The sequence below is a fragment of the Penicillium chrysogenum genome (assembly GCF_028827035.1).
Source record: "Penicillium chrysogenum strain IBT 35668 chromosome Unknown utg000001l_segment0_segment0, whole genome shotgun sequence".
Lineage (NCBI taxonomy): Eukaryota > Fungi > Ascomycota > Eurotiomycetes > Eurotiales > Aspergillaceae > Penicillium > Penicillium chrysogenum.
The window spans coordinates 44017-58306 of NW_026622749.1; the positions used below are offsets into that span (position 1 = coordinate 44017).

The window sequence follows — 14290 nt, forward strand, 5'->3', positions numbered from 1 at the left end:
GCCCTTTCAGCCCTTTCAGCCATTTCAGTTCTCACCCGAAAAAAGAAAACACCAAAATCCGGGGAGAGAAGCCTCGGTTGGGTGGAGTCGAAAGTGAGCATATGTTGACTCTGGTGGGGGGGATTTGAATGCCTCGACCAGTTAATATGCAAATCTTCCCATTGCCTGACAATTTCCAAAGGTCAAAGTTCCCTGGAGAGGCAGATCCCCCCCCTCTTTCTCCGAAATAAGGGGGCTCACAGGCTCACGGGCTCTCACGGGCTCAATTGCGGGGGAATTGCCGAGTTCCAGGGCCATGTGAGAGTAGCATTTAAGACTAGAGCCTTGATAGGAAATGAACTTCGAGATAATGGAAGTTCATGCCAATGACAAGGTCACTTAAGTACTTAAGTACATCGACAGAGTACAGTCCCTTTGGTATCAGGGGAAAGTCCCTCTTCAACTCCCTACCGCCTTTTTTTCTGCTGAGAGGAAATATCTATATATGCATCTATACCATGTCTAAGGAGAATTGGGGTTTAGACCATAGAAGGAATACAAAAATGCTATCGGAGACTATCTGAAACCATCTGAGAAGATCATCTGCGCATAAACTTATTCTTGTAATAGTAATGTTCTAGTGTGTAGTCTAGTGTTCGTGTAGTTATGTGTATCTGTAGATAGCTGTGTGAGTAACTTCTCCGCCCGGACCTTGACGACCTTGACCTTTCTCAAACAATGGACACCCAAGCTCCCTCTAGCAAATGCAATCTCCCTAAAGAGAAAGTCTTCTCTATTCAGATCGGTTCCGAGACCTTTCGTCTCTCGGGTGCTTCACTTGCCTCTGATGGTAAACGCGCTTATTCTCTCCCATCCAACTTGAAACTGACCCCCTTCCAAACAGCTCCCTCCTACTTTTCACGCTTTTTTGAGGATCAATTGCGTCAGAGTCAAGATGTTGCCAACATAAGGACCCTATATATCGATCGTGATCCCGCGACATTCCGCGAAATCGCTAGGCATCTGCAGGGTATGGGACACCATGGACAAACACGGACGGAGGCTGATCAAGCTGCATCTAGGCTACCATGTACGGCCCCAGGATGGCGCGCAATTCGTGAAGCTATTCGCAGATGCGCAGTTCTATACATGTGGGCATTCTCTGTCCACACACCATGGAAGTAATGGCTGACCCCGACAGTGCCCCGATTGATGTCCCAGCTGTTCGAGTCCGAACGCTTTATTCAGATCGGCGACCGACACTTCCAGATCCCCCGCGATATCTTCTCAGGCCCCGGTGATTCCCGAAACTTCTTCACCCTCGGATTTGCCGCCTTCTTTGCCTCCCCGTCCGAGGTGTTCCCGGGCCTGGACCGCCAGGGTCTCTTGCGACCTCCGGCCATCATCCCCCAAGCGTGCCGGACCGATCGGCGGATGTCTTTGATGAGCTCCTGCATCTGCTGCGCGGGTATCCGTTACATATCAGAAACGAGGATCATCGGGCTTCGCTCCTACGCGACTGTCGTTATTTCCACCTACGCGGCTTGGAACAAAAGTTGATACCGCATCAGATAACCACCAATCCCTTCAGCCATCGTTTGGAAATAGTCATCCGGCTTGAGGATGTGCGACCGTCTGGGATTCAGTTTGCCTCTCATACGGTTTCTGCGTCGCCTATGGGTGGAGTGGTCACATACACGCGCCCCTTTGTAGACGAGAGCGCTGCGGATCTGGTGGTCGAGATCGGCAATGAGTCTAGTCTGATCCATCGGGGGAGCATGCGTGCTGATTTCCTAGGCCTGTCAAAGCAAAGAATTGCCAGCCTGTTACAGACGGTAGGCAAAAAGATGAACCTGCCTGATTCACATCCACCATTGGGCCAAGCCCCAATTAAGGTCCGGGTCGACCGTGAAACTGATCTCACGGTGGATGGAGAACAAGACCCCCAGCATTTGAGGATACCAAGAGCCAAGGCCGAAGCTGGCGAGGATGATGTGCCTGCAGCTAAACGCCCACGGGTCGATAATACGGACGATGGGCCCTGGGTTGTTCGGACAGGACAATGGCGATTGCAAGTGCAGACAGGCCCTACCGGGGCATACGAAGTTGTCTTGGTTGCTGTCAAATTGGACATCTATACCAGTGCACAGGTCCGAAACCGGTCACGGAAATTCCTTTAGTCGCGTGTACGTCTGTTCGAGTCTCAAACTGCATCATACGCCAGAAGACTTGAATGTACGATATCAAACAGATGCTCTCTGGGATTGTTGCACGCTGGCCAAACTTGCATTAATATATGATTTTGTCTAATCGGAGAATCCTCCCCATTCTTCATCGTCTTCATCTTCTTCCTCTTCTTCATCGCTCTCATCGCTCTCACCGTGCTTGCCATGTCCACTTCCCTTCGCCGGAACGGCCGCGATAGCGTGACCAGGGTCACGAATGAATCCAGCTACGAAGAATCCCCCAAGGCCTTCTGCGTCGCCTTGCCAAGATCTGATGCACGCTTCTAGTGCCTCGTCAGAGAGATCTACCGTGCCCGATGGCCCTGTCTCTCCTTCGGCTGGCCGCTCCTCTCGGACACCTCGTTTCTTCCATCGACGCAAGCCATCAGGCTGCTCATCGCGCCGCAGGAGGCGCCAGCCGCGCTCCTTGGCGACCTGAGAATTCAGAATGCGAGCTACGACACCCTCATTCTCAATTAAGTGAATAGAACAAGTGCTGTACGTCACACGGGTAGCATTCGAGAAACGCAGAGCGTGTTCAACGATCCGCGCTTGGATACTTGATAGTTTGGTCAGTCGCTCTGAGTCGATTGTCCCATCTGGGATATCATTTTCATCTGTGGGCGCTGCCTGCGGAGTTCCCATGGTGGCTTTCGACTGTTCACCATCTGCTTCGTCCTCGTTGCCCGGGCGTTTCCTTTTCTTTCCATGTGACTTGGGCGCCTTGTATGCTGCCGCAGCAGGGAGTGTGAACTGAGGGACGTCGTCACGGCCGATGATTCCGCTACCAGAACAACTGGGATCCAACAACAACCCGGTAACTTTCTCAAACTGTTCGTCTTCCGGGTCAAGCGCAAGGAAATCCTGACCCTGCAGCACAGTGACCGAGTCAGCCCCGGCCAGACTAACCATTTTCTGCAGCGTTCTGGAACGCATGGTAGATGCATCCATAGAAAAGATTCTCTCTTTGCTGTCTTTGTTCCCCTTTTGTTGTTTGGCCAGAAGCGAAGCCAAGTGCGTAGTCTTGTTCCCCGGGGCAGCACAGCCATCAATCAAGTCGCCCTCCCATGGGTCGCTAGGCCCACGGTCACCTAACAGGAGATAGGCCGGAAAGCAGGACGCCTTGTCCTGGAGAATGATTTCTCCATTTTTGTAGGCAGATGAGGCAGTGAAGTCTGCGCCGAAAGGTACCGCCACCAAATCTGGAATGTTGGCATCGATGAACAATCGAGGCTCTGGTTTTCGGCTTTCCAGCTCGTCTTCCGGGGCCAATTCTGCAAGGGTGTCTACCCGACGGTAACACTTGAACGTAGTGCTCAGCTGCTCTTCAAGTGTAGTGCGGATATTATTGATGCGCACCCAGCGCGGGTAGACGAAGTGGCTGGTTCCATCAGCCAGTCGTTTCTCACGTATGACGACAGCCTTGAATTGCTCGATAGTGGCACACCCACGACGGACACGGGCCTTGGTGAACTCAGCCCTTAGCCTGGCCTTGTGACGCTCCACGGTCTGGCGCAGTGTGTGGGTCGCTGGTGCGGCAATGCCCTTTTTCGCGAGTAGATGATCATGAACGAGGAGAAGAGCAAGGAGTGGAGAGAGCTAGATGGAAATCACTTAGTCAGTCAGTAGGTATCTCAGATGGTTCCTCTAGAGTCAGCTCACCTTGCGCTCCAGGGCGAGAATGCCTGACTTGTCAATGACTTCTGCCAGCACGGTGTCCCATTTAGCAGCCTCGGTGATCAACGCATAGATCTGCGCTGGAGATGCGCGCAGGTCCCGAGCGCTGTAAACCCGGGACTTGAATGAGCCCCCTGAGGAGGGTGCAGTCAAGATAGCAACCGCATCAAAGTAGAGGGACATTGGGAGTATGGGATGTTGGTCGGAGAAATTTGAGGATTTTCGCTATCGAAATGATATTGTGACGCTGTTTGTTCTGTTTGCATCAGATTGTATTGAACCATGAGACTATAAAACGAGCATACCTTCAAAGGTTATATGTGTATTACATTGGGCTCTTAGATATTATGACTTCGATGTGATAAGAGCACGTTCTAGTCGTCTTCAATTATATCCAAGCCCAACGACGGGTAGCATTCAATGTTTTGTGGCTGATCTCGACGATATCTATATATCTGCATGGGCCTTCCGCCATGACCTTTAGCTCCTTCAACTTTCCAAATCTTCACCGTCACCGTCATTGCCATTGAAGACTCTTTAACCTTCATATTTTCATCACCTACCAGAATGGCACCAAAAACAACGTTTATCACTTCAATACAGCCGCCTCCAGGACCCAACGCAAAGCTAGTACTCCCATCCCAAGACACTAGCAACAACACCAACCCCACTATCTTCAATGATGCAATGATAATCCGAAAGTCCGTCTTCATCGACGAGCAACACTGCGCCGCAGACTCCGAGATCGACAGCGACGATGCCCGCAGCTGGCATTGGGTACTATACGACAATTCCGCTGCGACCTCCACGCCGGTGGGGGTTATCCGCCTGGTACCCCCGCCACAGGCACCTCACGCCCATCTCATGGAAGCGCCAGCGGCGGTCGTCGCGCGGGAAGTGCCCGAATACGACTGGACGCACGAGCCTTGCATCAAGCTGACCCGGGTGGCGATCATGCCGTCGTTCCGCGGCCTTGGACTTGGGCGACGATTAGTGGAGACGGCGCTGGGCTGGGCGGCTATGCATGCGGCGGAGATAGACGAGGCCGCGGTGCAGATCGCTGCGACGGGGGGGATCACCTGTTACTCCGACTCCGTGGCGGGGGTTGGTCCTTGTGCATGCCCAGGTGGATGTGGAGGGGATGTATGCTGGGCTTGGATTTGCAACGGATCAGTCGTTGGGTCGGTGGGATGAGGAAGGGATTGAGCATGTGGGTATGTTCCGGCGGGTGGTTCTGGATAAATAATAAGGATCTACAGGGGGCAAGCATAGTCTACCGAGTAGAGAAGAAGCTCATATGGATTCAATATCAATGGATTCAACTAGATCGAACTAAATCGAACTAGATTTCAACTTGGGGAATTGCAAGACTATCACATTCCCTCAAGCATGGGATCAGGGACCAGTAAAGCAGAACATCAAATGAGATCGCCGCGCAACAAAAACCGACGGGGTATCCTGATCAACGCAAAGCAAAAGAAATGAAAAGAAATGAAAAAAATCAACCGGGCTGCTAAGGACCGATGAATATCAACGCAAAGAAGAAACAGAAAAAGAAAACAGATACAAAAATCAACCGAGTCGCCAAGGACCGATGAGTATCTGATCAACGCAAAGCAAAAACAAAAGAGAAACAGAAACAGAAAGCAGAAAATCAGAAAGCAGAAAGCAACCGGGTCGCTAAGGACCGATGAGAACCCTCTAGGCATGCAAAGTCATGACATGACTGCAGAAAACAGAAATAGAGAAACAAAGCACAGGGCCCAGGGCCTGTCAGAAACGCCAAAGCCATGATCGCCAATAGAGAGAAAAACAGGTCACGCGCGAGCATGACTCGGTAGAGTGAAAAAGATTATGAAAAGTAAGATCAAGTGAAACGCCGAGCTGCAGCAGTCCTGCTGGCCACAGTAAAGGAGACATGGCAATGCGTCTAGAAAGTGCTCCAATTCCAGTCACGAGGAACGGAGGCAGCGACCTCGGTCTGATCCACGGTGGACTCGGGATTCTCAGTATTCATGCCCTCGGAGTCGGCACCAGAGATGCCAATCTGCTGAGCATCGATGGTATTCTGGATTTTGTTCAGACGGTCGGAACGGTTCTCTTCCCAACGTTGGTGGGCGCTCCAGCACAGATCGCAGGCACGGGAGGGGACACCATCGGGATGGAAGCGGGCATCCTGGTCGAGGGGAACGAGGTGAGGTGTGTGGGACGCGCAGAAGACGTGGCCACAGTGACGGCAGTGGTGGCGGCGCAGGAAGAGGCCAAATGAGGAGCGGCAAGTTGGAGAATCACAGTTGGAAGAGGCAGAATCAGCCTGGATAAAGTTAGCAATTGTCCTCTTAAGAGTGACCAATGCGATCAAAGGACAGGTGGGATGCGACAGGGCTGAGGCGGTGGACTGTAGCACGCCATTTCTCGGAAATGACGAGCTCACACGACATTTGCTTTGAGTAGTGCGCAATCCAAACCGAACCCAATCCCTATAAAGGCGCCGAAGGAAGGGAAAGAAGAAACTATTTTTTTTCTTCTCGAGATACTCACTTTCCAGTGTGTACGGGTTGGGAGGCCGGTTACCGCACCCAGGTGTTCATTCTTCATCCACTCATGCTGGGCGCTCTGGCTTATTTCGCTGGACTGACTCTCCATGGTGGAGCGGCGGCTGATAGGTTCCGACGAGTCCTCGTTCAGGCTGTCAAGAGAGCCGTGTGCGCTGCGGGGTGGGGTAATAGGCGATGATTTCTGGGGTCGCTCAGTGGGTCGGAGAGCTGCAGGCACATAGAGGGGGCCCTTAAGAGGACGCAGCTGCCGCGACTGTAGAGGCAGTTGGTGCAGGGAAGCGGTGGTCATGCGAGGGGAGGTCGGGGAATTGTTGGAGGGAGTGTTGGTGGCGGAGTTGGTTGGGGATGGTTGACCATAAACCGAAATCTGGTTGGTTGCCGGGTTGGTCAAAACATGAGTCGCCATGATGATGAAGATAAAAGAAAAAAAGGTAGTTGACAGGAAGAGGATTGGGATGTGTTATGAATTGAAAAGGTGGGAGGCGGAATGTTAAGAGTAGAGTTTAAAGGGCAATCCCAAGCTCAGCGGCAAAAAGCAGATACCGAGGGGCAAAAAGGAGTTCGAATAAATGTAAGTACGGAGTACACAGAGAGCCGTTCAGCCGGGGAAGAGGCAAGAAAACAAGTCGACCGTGAGTGGTCGAGCCCAGTGGAGACCAGGAACGTTGGAGCTAAGATTGTATTTTCGTATGCAGAAAGTGGATTAAGTGGAGATATTGGAGATGAGAACGGGTGAACAGTGTTGAGAAGTGGGAAAAGAAGAAGAAGAAGAAGAAGAAGAAGAAGAGACAAAATAAATAAAAGGAAAAGGAGGTGAAGGAGAAGCCCTGGAGGTGAAGAGCATACTACTCTGAGAGTACTTGGCTGTGATACTGTTACCTTTAGATCTGGTATTGTATTGTATCTCATGTGTATGGAGAGTACAACTTGTCTGCCTTCTACTTTGGGGTACTTGGTGGCGGGGACTATACATGCGCAGGGGCCAAGTACTGCCAAGTACTATTATGTAGCCCGTGTGTCTTTTCCACGTATATCGAGTACACCCTCTTGCAGGACGTACTTTTTTTTTTTTTTCCCTTTTCCTCCACGGTGATTTACATACAACATACATTTCCCCGATATGAAATTAGCAACTGGACTAAAAGATCTGGATTACCTCGACTTTCTTTTGACCGCCATTTCTGATTACCCAGACCGGTTTTCCATATGAAGCCCCAGTGACGGGTTTCCTTTTGCGGTCTCTCCACTTGAACCTTGGAATCCGCAATTGGGTCAAGGACACAGTTCCGATCTACTTCCCAGATTCCAAGGTTCACATAATTATATTGTATTCAAGACTCATATACTGTACTTACAGACATACGACATAGAATAATAATACAATCAACAAATAATTTAACAATGTAACATGCACTTGCAATCTTCATTTATCCAAGACAACACTGGAAAATAGGGGAAAAGAAGGGAAAATGTCGCTCCTTCCTCGGGGATCCTTAGGTTCACTAGCGTCAAACTACGGTAAACACTGACCAATCAGACAGCTTGTGGCGTCTCTTCTTATCATCGAGCGATGATTGGGCCGTTTCAATCTCAATCATCCTATTGGCCTGACCCTCTAGCGGATGCCGGAGCCCCGCGGAAGTCTGAGACCGAAGTATCCAATCAACTCGTAGGAAATAGAAAGAAATAAAATATAAGATTATCTGCAAGTCTGAAAGAAGTAATCATCCAGAAGACCTCGGGAAGTTGTGGGCACTGGGTTTTGGGGCCGAGGTCAATGTTAAACCTCGAGAATAAAATAAGGAAACATTGAAGTTGCGCTTGGAACTGGTTTCAGAGTACGGAGTACTCCGTACGGAGTAGACCATTACTATCCCGCCTACTCCTGTAATGACGGTTGATGCATACTACTACCTAACTAGGTAAGAGGTAGTATTTCATATAGGTCATATTCCGTTTCTGAGACCTCTGGAGAATTGGACGAGTACAACATACAGTATACTACATCTGCACTGGAATGCGGGAGGTTGCAGTCGGAGATCTGGGGAAAGTACCTTATCCCAAAAGCGCCGCTTGCAGGCGTCATACGATAACACCCATGTCGTCATGACTTTGTTATACTTCAATATGCAAACCTTGGAACCCCCGGATCACAAAAGTATCTATCATGAAGCTGGCTGTCTTTAGTGCCAAATCCTACGACCGCACCTACTTTGACCAGGTGCGTGAGCAGCACTTTCCCGAGCTCTGCACCATTGAGTACCATGCCTTCGCGCTGTCTGAGGAGACAGTGCCCCTAGCCCAAGGTTGCGATGCAGTGTGCGTCTTTGTCAACGACACCCTGGACGAACGCGTGCTGAGAGCCCTTCATGCCTACGGGATCCGTGCCATCTTGCTCCGCTGTGCGGGATTCAACCACGTCCATCTCGAAACTGCCGAAGAGCTAGGCCTCTTTGTGGCGAACGTCCCGGCATATTCCCCCGAAGCCGTGGCGGAGTTCGCAGTGGCCCTGATCCAGACTTTGAATCGCAAGACTCACCGCGCATATAATCGTGTGCGTGAGGGCAATTTCAATATCGAAGGTCTCCTTGGGAATACTCTGCATGGCAAGACCGTGGGGATCATCGGTGTGGGACGTATCGGACTCGCAGCCGCGCGCATCTTCCACGGCTTCGGCTGCCGACTACTTGCGCACGACCCCTTTGCCGGCGAAGAGTTCCGCCAGTTCGGGACGTTAGTTGACCTCGACACCCTGCTACAGGAGAGCCACATTGTTAGTCTGCATTGTCCCCTTACGGACAGCACGAAGCATCTCATCAATGAAGAGACATTGGCGCGCATTAGACCGGGGTCCTTACTGGTCAATACATCGCGGGGTGGACTCATCGATACCGCGGCGGTCATCCAAGCGCTGAAGACGAAGCAGCTGGGCGGTTTGGCGTTGGATGTCTACGAAGCCGAAGGCGAGATTTTCTATAACGATCACTCCGGGGAGATCATCGACGACGACGTCCTGATGCGCCTAATGACCTTCCACAACGTCTTGATCTGTGGTCACCAGGGGTTCTTCACACGCGAGGCCCTCGAGGAGATCGCTGAGGTCACACTCGGCAATTTATCCGATCTGGTCTCGGCCCGCTCGTGCAAGAACTCCCTGGTCACGGAGGGACATGTACTAGTTCCCCCTGATACAGAGCCGGTAAGGCTATAAGGGAAGTCTGAGTATATCTGAATATGAAGCATCCATGTATTTATATTTACAGTAATCTACCACACACGTTAAACCGACGTTATCGTTCATCTAAACCCCTCTTCTCCTGCTTTGAACTATGCCCCTGTGATTGACCCTTGAACCATGACTTCTGATGCAGCTCTGGAAGAGGAGCGTTGTCAAGCTTTATTTTAAGTTCCTCGATATCTACTTCTGACCAGAATGGATAATTCTGAGAATCCTATTCATGGGAATCGGATTAGAAAATGGCCTTGCGTTTCCCCCAAAAAAGGAGTTTCCGTCCTCCTTATAGTCACCACTGCGTGTTGATACCATGATTGCTGCTAACAGAGAATAGCCCACCTTTGGCCTGTCATATGACGGGAAACACGCAATTCAAGGAGATTCACAGCCTCGGGCAATTCCAGGCCTTTCTCACCTCAATAATCCTTTTACCTGCGGATGTGAATACATAGTCTATATACAGCCGGTGAAGCCTCGGTAGTTGGGATGATCAACATGAACATGTGGATAACCCTCCAGCATAAGATGGAAATTGTGGTAGTAGAATAGAGAATTACAGAGCAGATAGAATTCTGACCGGTCCAGCCCAAATTTGTGAATTTTGGTCCCTTATAGGATATGTACGGAACGTCCTTATTAAACGAACTCCGGTTAGCTCTATGTTGTATTTGTTAATGCTAAAGTTAGTTGGAGATAGTCGCCACACCAAGTATTGTCTACACATAGTAGAGAGGCATTGTAGAATGGTCCGAATACGATTGTTATACGCCTAACACCTGAATATGCTAATCAGAATTGCCCGGAACTCAAGATCTGCAGGTCTCGGCCTCTTTTCCCTTCTGGGAAATAAACTTGGAAGCCTCGGGCCATCTTGACATCATCCACGTGCGGGCATTTATATCCTTGGAAGTTCTTCTTTGTTGACTTGCACTTTTTGAATCTCATACATAATATATAACACTGTTATAGCATAACATTATGGACAACAATCAAGGTTGCAAGATTACTCTCTATTGGTACGCTCCTCACAGTCTCTCACAGAATCATACTAACCCACATTCCAGGCTCGAGCAATCTCGAAGTCACAGAATCCTTTGGCTGTTGGAAGAACTGAAATTGGAATATGAGCTCAAAATCTTCAAGCGTCGCGCTGACAAGCTCGCCCCTGCTGAGCTGAAGGAGGTCCACCCGCTGGGCAAGTCGCCTGTGATCACCATCCAGGCACCGGGCGCCACCAAACCGCTAGTATTGGCGGAGTCTGGTGCGATCGTCGAATATCTCTGTGACCACTTTAGTAGCGCGCGACCGACGCTAGTACCACAACGGTACACGCCCGGCAGCGAGGGCAAAGTGGGCGGAGAGACCGAGGAGTGGATGCGCTATCGCTACTTCATGCACTACGTGGAGGGCAGTTTGATGCCTTTCTTGGTTATGACCTTAGTCAACGACTGTAAGTCGCCTTTCATTTAAAGCGTAAACACCGTACATGCTCGCATGGCGTTGATGATCCAACGTTGGAAGCATCGCTGACATTTCCGACAGCTATTCGGAACGCCCCTCCATTCTTTGTTCGACCTATCACTAGCATTGTTGCCTCACAAGTTGAGAATCAGTTCCTCACTCGGAACGTTGAGGGTAGTCTCGCCTTCCTTGAGGACCAGCTCCGCACATCTCCTGAGGGTGGCCAGTACATTTGCGGCAAGGAGCTGACAGCTGCCGATATATTGCTGAGTTTCCCAGTCATCGCTGTTACCATGAGAGTGTTGAAGGAGGAGAAGAACAAGGAGAGATACCCTCTTCTTGTCGAGTATGCTAACCGCCTCGAGAGAAACGAGGGGTACCAGCGTGCCGTGAAGAAGATTGAGGAGATTGAGGGAAAGTTCTCAGCTTCTATGTAGATTAGAAATTATGACAAAGGGCAGAATGGATTCCCGTAAGTCGTTAAGCCCTCAGGTCTCATTTATCTCATGTATACCCCGTTACGTCGCTGAGATATGGAAGACGTTTGGTTGGCGGATGATCTCGGATATCATTTCACACCTCCGCAACCGCATACATCGACAATGAGAGTATCCAGCAAGGATAAGATAACAAGAAGGAATAGAGAGAGAGAGAGACAAAATAATATATATCATTTCATATTTGGAATGTACAACGTAACTTAGCATGTAGACCTCGGGAAGGTTGAGGACGAAAACTGATTACATCATTCAGCTGATTCATCATCATGTGACCTTCAACTTCAATCCCGGCGACGCTTGCAAGCGTTGTCGATTCTGTGTCTACGCTTCATCGCTTTCCGCAACAATGGCTGGTCCTAGCAAGTGTGAGTTTGGAGAGTCCCATGTGTGCAATGAGCTGAATTGCTAACCCATTGTTCCAGCTTTGGTCCTTGACCCGGCCCTCCAGAAATACTACGGTACATTGCCCCCAACCCCATCTCCCAAGATCCAAGGTTCCGGATGAGTTTCACGCATTACGCTGGCGCAAGCATAGATATGAGCTACTTGGACCAGCTCTGTCGAACCCAGAATCCTGCAACGCAATATATTCTCACCGATTGAAGATTGACTAACGGACCCACAGAGCTCAATGCCAACCGTTACAAGTACTGGCGCTGGACTCCGCGCCATGCCATGATATCGTTCGTCTACATGGGCCTGATTCCCGGCGTTCTTGGCTACGTTGCCTACAAGTACGAGGTATGGAATGGCTTATTGTGGTTGGATTGCGATTGTGGTCCAATCCCGCGGAGAAGCATGCGCTAACAATATGCAGGGCCAATTCGAGTTCCGTGGCAAGCGAAGGGGAGATTCGATCGCCGAGTGGTAGATATCTAGCGATGAACTTCATAATCCAATTCCCGTTTCGTTATCAAACCCGTACCGAGCAGCGACTGTGCCATGACGCGACATGAAGAACTACACACTGAGATGTTGGAGATACTAGTGTGTCGAGGGGATTTTGCCTGACTTTTTCTTTTTGTGCCGGCGCCCGTTGCGTGGGCCGTGTACTTTATCACAGCATATACCGCATGGATTCCTTTGTTTTGTTGACTTAGTGTACCGTGCTTGAATCTGGGGTTTACTTTCAAGGCCAAATATACGGCCTGGGGGTATCTCATCCAAAAGACAGGTGATATCCATATCCATTATAGTGACAGTTGCTATCCCGATTTCTGATAGGCATCTGTTCGCCACCAGCTTGGAGGTCGTCCATGGATGTTAATAGCTGAGCATCTGCATGCTCAACCTTTGTAACCTGATATGCCCCACTCTAGCAGAATATCAGGTTGCCGCATAGAGTTAGCTAAATAATGGGTATGTATCTACACGACCACAGGATGAATACCCTTCACCCTCAAGCCTATTTATGCTACATACGGCGATTGAAGAGGCCAACATCTTCGAAAGTTAGATAAGTAGATTTCCCTAGAGCGGATTTTGCTAAAATGCTGCAATATGAAGCTATAGTAGCCCCTTAGGCCAGTGGCAGAGCGCGACCCTAACGCCGAGGCAGGGCGCACATCTTTCTTTTTTTTTTTTTTTTTTTTTTTTTTTGCTTTTTTTTATGGTACTGTATGTAGTACCTGGTACAGAATCCATTTCCATTGGCCTTAAACTAGATAATCATACAATGTCTCAATATGGGTATCCATCGCCCTTTTGACAACCTTGCTTTTGAACTGGAGTTCTCCTCGCCCTTCTCAATATGGCGCCCATCCACGACGGCCTCGTCCACCTTCAGGCAGTCGCTCGCCACGATGCCAATCACCTCGGGGCATATGGGGAGGTCCACTACCACCACCACGAGGACCACGACCAGGCCCACGAGGATATCCGTTATCCCGGAACGCGCGCATGCCACCTCCACCTCCACCCCTGGGTCCCATGATCGGGCCTGACGCGCCATTGAGCGCCGGCGCAACGGAACCGTCCTCGAGCGGTGGAAGAATTGCGCATTCAATGTAGTCTCCAACGATGAAACGGGCATCCTGCAGGGGCCTGTCGGCCTCAGAGCCCTGAAAACGGAGCGGGCCAGGGCGAGGTCGTGCTTCCTGTTTATCTTCGTCGTCGTCTGCGTGCAATGGACTATCTCTCGGACCAACAATAGCACTGCCTAAATCCCTGCTCAAGTATCGTCCACGCGCATCGGGGCCGCCCATTGCCGCGCCGCGTGCGTCGGGGTAAATCAGTCGGAAGCAGAGACGGGTCCCAACGGGTGGGTCAGGGAGTAATGAAGGAAGAGCAGAAGTGAGAAGTTGTGAGAGCTCGCGAAGTGTACATGAGTGCCATGTGTAGATCTCCAGATGTGGTGGGAGCGCTGTAGATGCGACAGGTGATGTTGGACGAATGGCATTCGATCCGCTGACCGGTCCTCCACGGCGAGATGGTGGGGGGATGCTGTAGTCGGATAGAGGGTTGTAGTTGTTAACTCGGTAGAAGAGCTTCAAATGAAAAGGTGCAGTGGTCTGGCGATTGATCGGAGCTTTGGGGCCCTCGCGCGACGGAGCGGCCATGATGGAAGGTAGGGTGAAAATTAGAGGTTGTAATTCAGAGGATGAGGAGAAAACAGGAGAGAATGGAGATGCGATGACTTGAATGTGAATTAAAGCT

General features: G+C 50.4%; 8 protein-coding genes across 8 annotated transcripts; 5 read left to right on the forward strand and 3 right to left on the reverse strand.

Moving 5' to 3' along the window:
* Nucleotides 1–717: 717 nt before the first annotated feature.
* Nucleotides 718–2159, forward strand: N7489_000018 (uncharacterized protein; the record flags this gene model as incomplete). The annotated part of the gene is made up of 4 exons (XM_056705774.1): nt 718–1009; nt 1062–1130; nt 1181–1503; nt 1551–2159. 4 exons carry the CDS (start codon nt 718–720, stop codon nt 2157–2159), a joined length of 1293 nt encoding a protein of 430 aa, XP_056570076.1.
* Nucleotides 2160–2285: 126 nt separating this feature from the next.
* Nucleotides 2286–4064, reverse strand: N7489_000019 (rRNA (cytosine-C5-)-methyltransferase RCM1; the record flags this gene model as incomplete). The annotated part of the gene is made up of 2 exons (XM_056705775.1): nt 2286–3803; nt 3867–4064. The coding sequence occupies 2 exons, from the start codon at nt 4062–4064 to the stop codon at nt 2286–2288; spliced, it is 1716 nt and encodes a 571-aa protein (XP_056570077.1).
* A 384-nt stretch (nt 4065–4448) lies between these two features.
* On the forward strand, nt 4449–5127 carry N7489_000020 (GNAT family N-acetyltransferase; the record flags this gene model as incomplete). Its single annotated transcript, XM_056705776.1, has 2 exons — nt 4449–4985; nt 5008–5127. The coding sequence occupies 2 exons, from the start codon at nt 4449–4451 to the stop codon at nt 5125–5127; spliced, it is 657 nt and encodes a 218-aa protein (XP_056570078.1).
* A 684-nt stretch (nt 5128–5811) lies between these two features.
* On the reverse strand, nt 5812–6845 carry N7489_000021 (FYVE zinc finger domain-containing protein; the record flags this gene model as incomplete). The annotated part of the gene is made up of 2 exons (XM_056705777.1): nt 5812–6195; nt 6423–6845. 2 exons carry the CDS (start codon nt 6843–6845, stop codon nt 5812–5814), a joined length of 807 nt encoding a protein of 268 aa, XP_056570079.1.
* Nucleotides 6846–8606: 1761 nt separating this feature from the next.
* On the forward strand, nt 8607–9650 carry N7489_000022 (2-hydroxyacid dehydrogenase; the record flags this gene model as incomplete). The annotated part of the gene is made up of 1 exon (XM_056705778.1): nt 8607–9650. One exon carries the CDS (start codon nt 8607–8609, stop codon nt 9648–9650), a length of 1044 nt encoding a protein of 347 aa, XP_056570080.1.
* Nucleotides 9651–10652: 1002 nt separating this feature from the next.
* N7489_000023 (glutathione S-transferase) lies at nt 10653–11572 on the forward strand (the record flags this gene model as incomplete). The annotated part of the gene is made up of 3 exons (XM_056705779.1): nt 10653–10690; nt 10739–11124; nt 11217–11572. The coding sequence occupies 3 exons, from the start codon at nt 10653–10655 to the stop codon at nt 11570–11572; spliced, it is 780 nt and encodes a 259-aa protein (XP_056570081.1).
* A 409-nt stretch (nt 11573–11981) lies between these two features.
* Nucleotides 11982–12506, forward strand: N7489_000024 (uncharacterized protein; the record flags this gene model as incomplete). Its single annotated transcript, XM_056705780.1, has 4 exons — nt 11982–12000; nt 12058–12093; nt 12261–12376; nt 12453–12506. 4 exons carry the CDS (start codon nt 11982–11984, stop codon nt 12504–12506), a joined length of 225 nt encoding a protein of 74 aa, XP_056570082.1.
* An 874-nt stretch (nt 12507–13380) lies between these two features.
* N7489_000025 (SAP18 family protein) lies at nt 13381–14193 on the reverse strand (the record flags this gene model as incomplete). The annotated part of the gene is made up of 1 exon (XM_056705781.1): nt 13381–14193. The coding sequence occupies one exon, from the start codon at nt 14191–14193 to the stop codon at nt 13381–13383; it is 813 nt and encodes a 270-aa protein (XP_056570083.1).
* Nucleotides 14194–14290: the final 97 nt, after the last annotated feature.